At 43.5% G+C, this 8,585-nt stretch overlaps 1 protein-coding gene across 1 annotated transcript in view; it reads right to left on the bottom strand.

Annotated features, from left to right (window-relative positions):
- Positions 1 to 878: 878 nt before the first annotated feature.
- Positions 879 to 8,585, bottom strand: part of gabra5 (gamma-aminobutyric acid type A receptor subunit alpha5) — a 45,141-nt gene continuing 37,434 nt past the window's right edge. The window contains exons 6-9 of the mRNA XM_056277781.1: positions 8,237 to 8,380; positions 4,367 to 4,519; positions 3,842 to 4,053; positions 879 to 1,169 (exon numbers count right to left, since the gene is read on the bottom strand). Coding sequence (XP_056133756.1) covers positions 879 to 1,169; positions 3,842 to 4,053; positions 4,367 to 4,519; positions 8,237 to 8,380 — 800 coding nt within the window. The remainder of the gene's footprint in view (positions 1,170 to 3,841; positions 4,054 to 4,366; positions 4,520 to 8,236; positions 8,381 to 8,585) is intronic.

Genomic DNA, 8,585 nt, shown 5'->3' with positions numbered 1-8,585 from the left:
TCCTGTACATCCAGTCAATTAAGCACTAGACTAGTAACATTATGTTGCCATATTTGCATAACATAGAAGCTAAACTTACTGGCTTAATGGCCTTTTTCTAAAAGCAGGGCATATATACATGTGTCCTACATGGCAACCGTACATTACATACAGGGTTTCTCAACATGGTAACCTGAAAACAGAAGCTGCCACAATCACTTTAGCTAACGTCAGTCCTGTTTTAATCTTCCAAATAAACAGATTAAATAATGCTGAATGAAATTTGAAACACTGGCTTTTTAAAAGGTATTTGCAGGAGAATTCAGTGCATTCATAATGAGTAATCACACTCTGAAGGCAACACATTTAGCATGGCTATTCCTCAGCTTTTAGCAAAGAAGCAAAGTCCTACGTACCTGGGCCAAGCCTTGCATATCATGACCTTGAGCCCGTTCGTACAAACTATTTAAAATGTAACAGCAGATTTAGAGTAATAACACTGTAAAAACATTATATTGCATAGCATTTGGCCTTGCTGTACTCTTCCACACCATATGGACTCAAGGAGAAAATATAGATGCCAAATGCTAAATGGTTAACATCAAACCTTGCGGCAGAAACTAATCAGTGAATGTCGTTCTGATGTAGGAAAAAATGACATCATCCGTAAAGAAAGAAGTAATCACACAAGGAGAAAAAAGTAAAGGCAGAATTGGCATTTTTGTTTCTCTATAGCTATGGACATGCAATGCAATATACTGAAATACCAAATAAAGAAAAAAAAACTCCATTAATCAGTGAGAAAATGAGGATTCAGTGCTTGGCATTGTTTTGGATTGTTTTCCATTTGTCAGATCCTGAAATAGGTTTCAGGAGGAAGGATGATGCTCTGAAGGGGGTTACACAGCTCCTTTGATCACTGGTTCCCTGTTGAGATACGTGGCCCAGTACACGAGGTTGAATGTCCCAAACAGTACTGGGAACACTATCCTGGACATCTTGTCAATCTTGCTCACGCTGTTGTAAGTCTTTTTGGGGTCTGGAGCCTTACTTTCAGAGGGCTTGAGCTGAACAGCTGTGCTGTTTGAAATGGTGGAGATGGAGGCATCCTTGGTGATGTTGGTTGTGTAATTGACTCCAGCTGAACAGGCGTTGTTTGGCTTCTTTGACAGAGCCAGCAGGTCCCTTTTCTGTGAAATAAAAGGAATTCATTGACTGAGCTCGCGCCGAAGTTTGAACCGCTGTAACAATGTGCTACAGATTCATATCACATAATAAAACAGTTGCTACAGCTGTAATTTGTTAAAATCAGAGGAGACTGTGTGGTTACTTTAATTCATGATAAATCACAGCTAGTATGACATTTTCATATTTGTTTCAAGAAGAATGTGTGGTTTGTGGTAAAAAGTCGCATCAGCTGAAAAGAATAAAATTCGCCCTTTCTTGGCTTGTTAACAGTTACAGCTAGCAAATTTTATTTTATCATGTTGGTATCAATGTCCAAAGTATATACAGTGTTAATCTTTATAAAAAAAAAAGGAGAAATGATGCAGGCTTTGGTACCGAGCAGTAACATATGAATGGACAAGCATATATGGGTTGTGCAGTATGATATTATAAAGGTGAACTGCCAGGTTGGCGTAATAAAGTCATTAGGATTTGCAAGATGTTTCCCCCTCTCCCCTTTTTCTCCCCAATTGTATCCAGCCAATTACCCCACTCTTCCGAACCATCCTGGTCGCTGTTCCATCCCCTCTGCCAAGCCGGGGAGGGCTCCACGGATGCCTCCTCCAATACATGTGGAGTCGCCAGCCGCTTCTTTTCACCTGACAGTGAGGAGTTTCACCAGGGGAACATAGCACATGGGAGGATCATGCTATTCCCCTCAGTTCCCCCTCCCCCCTCAACAGGCGCCCCGAAGAGGCGCTAGCGCAGCGACCAGGACACATACCCGCATCCAGCTTCCCACCCGCAGATATGGCCAATTGTGTCTGTAGCGACGCCCGACCAAGCTGGAGGTAACACGGGGACTCGAACCGGTGATCCCCGTGGTGGTAGGCAATGGAATAGACCGCTACGCTACCCGGACACCCAGGATTTGCAAGATGTTTAATAAAATAAGGGGCCAAGACCAATTAGCCAGTTTCCCCAATTACTGTGGCATTGCCCTGATTATAACGCTGAACAAAATATTAGCCATCCATAAAAAGTATTCATTTCATACTGGGAATGAGTTTGGAGAGATGTGCTCAGGTAAAAATGTTCAATGAAAATTAAAAAAAAATAAAAGACTGTTTCTTAGCTTCAGTGATCTGCTCCATGCAATGATAACCTTGTGTTTAGGTCAACTCATTACTGTTTAATCAAAAATGATGATGGATGAGACGTAAAACTTTTTGATAAAAGAAAAAACAAAACATTATTTTTAAATGAGGATAACAGTATACAAAAGCACAGGTGCGCGTGTGTGCGTGCACACACACACACACACACACACACACACACACACACACACACACACACACACACACACACACACACACACACACACACACACGTACAACGGAAAGTAAAACTCGGCCAGTAAATAATGAAGGCGGGGGGTCAATGCTCGTGGGCGGTAATGAATTGACACTACGGTATGAAGCTGGCAGGTTGAGCTGCACATCTATTGATCCACTTCTTTTTAAGCTCTACGCCATGCCCGATTTATCCCTCACTTAATTATCATGTGTGACATGGAGTTTCTCCAAGTCACTGAGTTGAAACAAGACTTCAGGGATTTGAGAACTGATTGCATCAGCATTGCTTCAACTGTGTGGAGAGGAATGATGATCCTGTCTCAAGAGGATGTCGCTGGCTCGCCTTGCTGGTTGTAAAGTGTACGTTTCTCTGTTGTTCAAACGTTTCATAGGATACTACACATTAAACTGCTGTATTTGCATGCGCACTCGATGTAACCCCCCCCCCCACACACACACACACCATGTCACCTTATACTTGTGGGGACCCCTCATTGACTACATTCATTCCTTAGCCCTTAACCCTAACCTTAACCATCATAACTGCATGCCTAACCTCAACCCTTACCCTAATTTTAACCTAATCCTAATTCTAACCTCAATCCTTACCCTAACCTTAACTTTAACCTAATCCTAATTCTAACCTTAACCCTTAACTTAATTTAAACCTAATCCTAATTCTAACCTCAACCCTTACCCTAACTTTAACTTAATCCTAATTCTAACCTTAACCATTATCCTAACCTTAACTTTACCCTAATCCTAATTCTAACCTTAACCCTTACCCTAACCTTAACTTTAACCTAATCCTAATTCTAACCTTAACCCTTACCATAATTTAAACCTAATCCTAATTCTAACCTTAACCCTTACCCTAACCTTAATCTAATCCTAATTCTAACTTCAACCCTAACCATAACTTTAAAATAATCCTAATTCTAACCTTAACCCTTACCGTAATTTTAAACTAATCCTAATTCTAAACTCAACCCTTACCTTAACTTTAACCAAATCCTAATTCTAACCTTAACCCTTACCCTAACCTTAACCTATCCCTAATTCTAACCTCAACCCTAACCATAACTTTAACCTAATCCTAATTCTAACCTTAACCCTTACCCTTCCCCTAATCTTAACACAATCCCAATTCTAACCTTAACCCTGAAATCAAGTCCTAACCCTAAAATAGACCCTTTTCCTCATGGGGACCAATAAAATGTCCCCACCAGGTAGGCAGTTTCAGGTTTTTCTATTCTAATGGGGACTAAATGTCCCCATTAGAACAGAAAAACCTGGTACACACACACACACACACACACACACCACACACACACACACACCTTGGGCTGTTGGGCCTCCATTGCCTTCTTTCCGTCCCAGGCCCAGCTCCTCTTAGTGAAGTAGTTTACTGTGGCAAACTCAATGAGGGCAGAGAAAACAAAGGCGTAGCACACGGCTATGAACCAGTCCATAGCCGTGGCATAGGCCACCTTGGGCAAGGAGTTTCTGGCACTGATGCTAAGTGTAGTCATGGTGAGCACGGTGGTCACACCTGAGGGAAAGGAAAGTTAAGCAATGAGTTTTACAATCAGGACATTGTTGCATACTCAAAGCTGTGCTGTGTCTCCATCATGGATAAATGGATAAATTATGAGTTCCTTTTTGTCCATCTCTCTTCCATGTCATCGATCAATACTGATGTATCAAGCACACAGTTAAACAGAAGAGGTGCATGGATTGGAGATGAACAACATGGACAATATGCAGCGGGCATATCACTTTAACGGCTCACTTTTTAATGGAAACACATACACACTCCTTAACAAGAGCTAATATGCAGGAGTGTGTCGGCAATTCAAACTCACCAAAAACAGTTCGCGCTGGCACAGACTCACGGTTGAGCCAGAAGGACACCTGCGATAGGATAACGGTCATGAAGCAGGGCATGTAAGTTTGGATGACAAAATAACCAATCTTCCTCTTCAGGTAGAAGTGAGCCATCATCACAGTGTATTGACCTAGAGAAAAGAGCGGGAAAGGGGAGGAGGCGTTGCTTAGTGTTGGAGACACTCCAGTTTTCTGCTCTTTTTGCACCTCATTTACTCCATGTTAGAGAAGAAAACGTTATGCTGGAGGAGATCAGGTATGATGTAGTTGGCAGGTTGTGGAGGATTTTGATTAAAAAAAAAATCAAATTGTGGAGGATGTGGGGCTAAGTTATCGTGATGATAGGCAGTTTCCATCGGGCAAACTATCTAACCTCCATTCAACTCTTGCCTGGCCAAAATTTTGACAGTTCATAGGCTGGGTGAAGGATAAGCAAACCTCCATATTTTCTTGCACTACGAGAATCTGAAACAAAGTTAGCTCAGTCATAACCGCCATTATGTTCTGTTTTTTTGTTTTTGTTTTTTATTTTTCCCAATTTTTCTCCCCAATTGTATCCGCCCAATTACCCCACTCTTCCGAGCTGCGTTGATCGCTGCTCCACCCGCTCTGCCGATCCAGGGAGGGCTGCAGACTACCACTTACGCCCTCCGATACATGTGGCGTCGCCGCCGCTTCTTTTCACCTGACAGTGAGGAGTTTCTTCAGGGGGACATAGCATGTGGGAGGATCATGCTATTCCCTCCAGTTCCCCCTCCCCCCTGAACAGGTGCCCTGACTGACCAGAGGAGGTGCTAGTGCAACGACCAGGACACATACCCACATCTGGCTTCCCACCCGCAGACACGGCCAGTTGTGTCTGTAGGGATGCTCGACCAAGCCGGAAGTAACACGGGGATTCAAACTGGCAATCCCTGTGTTGGAGGCAATAGAATAGACCACTACACTACCCGGACGCCCCGCATTATGTTCTTGAAAATTAATTCAGTGTTAGTAAAGTCTTAGCTCTCAGTTTAAAACATGGCTTTAATATATATTGCTTTTGGCCTTTAATCTGGGTTGACACGGTTCCTGTGTTTTTACAGGCATCAAAAAGTAATTAGCCAGACAAGGCTTTATGCATGTCCACATCACAACAAAAACAAAGTCAAGATACTAATGTTGTCAAATGTAATGCCAGCTAAGAAGCAAGCAGGGGTGCGTACAGGCTCGATTGGGAGCTTAATGAATGACAGTAAACTTACTACACAACATGTCTTCATGCGTGCTCAATAATTCAGGTAAGAAAATCACAGCAAGGTGAATCAGTTCATCCGAACACAACGTTTATTTTGGGAGAATAAACGTTGTGTCCAGATGAACTCATTCACCTTGCTGTTATTACTACACAGCAAATACAGTTCACCTACAGGTGGTCATGAAGACAGCACTTTTAAGTACACCAACATATTATCTGACTTTATTTATGAGAAATTTCTTTAAAAAAAGAGAGATAATTGAAAAAACTACCCACAAAAAAGTGAAAGTACCCATGTCATGACACCAGCCTATGTCTGTAATAAATGTAACAGCATGGGATAAAATATGAAAGTGAGGGTGAGAAAAAAATCATCATATCCTGTTAACCAACTGAAGATTGCATTTGAAGCTTTTATTATTTTTTTTCTCCCAAAAATCCTGTCAAGCCATTGAGTCTGATAAACTATAGAAAATCCACAGATGACTGCTGCTTTCTCCTGGCGAAATCGGATTTTTGTGTCTCACTAATCCCTTGTCACAATCTGCATCCTGCGGTGCTCTCTCTCTCTCTCTCTCGCTCTCTCTCTCTCTCTCTCTCTCTCTCTCTCTCTCTCTCTCTCTCTCTCTCTCTCTCTCTCTCTCTCTCTCTCTCTCTCTCTCTCTCTCTCTCTCTCTCTCTCTCTCTCTCTCTCTCTCTCTCTCTCTCTCTCTCTCTCTCTCTCTCTCTCTCACACACACACACACACACACACACACACACACACACACACACACACACACACACACACACACACACACACACACACACACAAACACACAGAGACTCTCCTTCTATCACTGTCTGTGCAGTGAATAGTCCATCCCATTCTGTCAGGCCAGGCCACACTTGATTGGGTACATACATCCTTCCACAGCAGGACCTCCTAAACGGTGATTATAGACAGGTGCACAGATGAATGTGGTGGAGGGGGGGCTGGGAAGGAGCAGAGGAAGGTTTGAATGGTCTGTGCAGTCCAGGGACGAGCACCATGTCCTCAACTAAAAGGGCACCTCTCCAGCCTATGCTCCAATGACTAGCACCCAGCAGCCCTGCTCTGTGGTGGGACGACCGAGGGAACCCCTCTCAAAGTTGACTGCCTTCTATGCTCGGGACTAAATGGAAATCTGAGAGGTGTGAAAATGCGGTTTTGGTGGATTTTACTGTTTGGTTTTTGGAGTGTTTATGGAGAACTGCCTTTCATAGCAGAGAACAATGCAGCTATGCTGGTCAACTGGTGAGTACTTGTACTGTACAGGACTTCTTCTCACTCCATCTTAGCAAACATTCACAGCAGAGTTGAAATGCACAGAGAACTTCACAACTGTAGGAACAGAGAGAGTGGAGGCAGTTTTAGGACTAAACTATCTTTTGGTGTTGGAAAAATGACTGATAAGAAGGTAATTGGCTATTGATGTAGAAGTACCAATGTGCATATCGAGCACATTTAAGAAGTTGGTTCAGTTACTTCAGGATGTTAAAAACTACTAGTCTATCTTTTCCAGTCTCCTGGCTTAACCTGTTAGGGGAGACCTCCACCAAGCTGGCTGAGCTATTCTTGACTTGGTAAAGAGGGTTTGCACCTCAGATTACCGATGCTAATTGAAGCCTAGCTCTTGGTGTCTTCACAAATCAGGTCAAGCAGTGTGGGAGTCAGGGTGGGGCGGGGGGGGGGGGGGCTGGGGAGTACTTAGAGGCAAAGATGGTGTACAGAATGAGATACAGCAACCTGTGTCTTGATGTTAATTTGATGACACCTTTGACCAGGGTAAGGATGGCGACACAGAGAGGTCCTTTTCTAGCAGCTCCATCACCGGAGCACCTTTGGATTTACTCGAGCAGGATTGCGTTTAAAAGGCACCGAGGTATACTTAACTGCAAATGTTTCATACTAATACTGTACATGATCCAATGTAAACACTACCTTCCCTCCTCAGATATGGGTTAAAGCAACCTTCTACATATACATTACCAATGCAGGGAATACCCCAGCCTATAATAAGTCCTCTGTGGACGGGCAGCAAAAGTGTATTATCATACCTCTTTACATAACAGAATTAAGCGATGCCGCTCAGCTCCCAATGTGTCTCCATCGGCTCGGCCAATCCCTGCACAGTGACGTCACTCAGTAAAAGCACAACTGATGGGCCTGCATGCGGATTAACCCTACAGACTCAATGGCTCAGACCAGGGATAAGTGATTTCCCCCCACCACCACCATCTCTTCCCTCGGCATAGAGACAGCTGGCTATGTGTGGGAGGGTGATCTCAAATCCTTGCGATTCATTTATTGTCTCGACCCAGCTTGATTTGAAAACATTTCCTTCTCGCAGCAGCTTTGGGTGAGACACAGTGTAATAACACAGGGCTCAATTATAGGGATGGAGCGGGCACTAAACATCTCTGGTGTTGCCTCAAGGTACTGAACGACGGGCACAGTGTGAAAGGAAGTGCCTGAGTAAAGAAATAAAGGGGCACCATGAAGTCTGGTGGCATAGGAAACCACGAAGGTGACCTAGTTGGCTATCTGAGAGCTCTGGTGAGGCAGCGCTTGTGTCTTGGTTCATGTTACCTCGGCTGGTGTAGATGTCCTCCGTCCCAGCAGTCTGACCAATCAAAAGATATTGATTGAGCCGCGAGCCCTCTTCTGCCACCACTACTGATTTGGCTGCTTCCTGGGTCCATGTGTAGACCACCTCGGAGACTGGATAGGCATCTAAGAAAACAAAGAGGCGGACATACAGGATTGGGCTTTTTTTTTTATCAGCAGGAAATAAAGCGCTTATGATCAGTAGGCAGTTTAAGTGTTTCAGTGCACAATTTTGCACCATGTTGTACTATCAGGAAGTAAACCAAAGGCCTGTGATTACTCAATTCAATTCAACTTCATTAATCCCTGTCAGTTGATTTGAAGGCAGTTG

The sequence above is a fragment of the Lampris incognitus genome, chromosome 3 (assembly GCF_029633865.1).
Source record: "Lampris incognitus isolate fLamInc1 chromosome 3, fLamInc1.hap2, whole genome shotgun sequence".
Classification (NCBI taxonomy): Eukaryota; Metazoa; Chordata; class Actinopteri; order Lampriformes; family Lampridae; genus Lampris; species Lampris incognitus.
The sequence above is the reverse complement of the archived record's forward strand: the minus strand, read 5'-3'. Positions and strand labels throughout refer to the sequence as shown.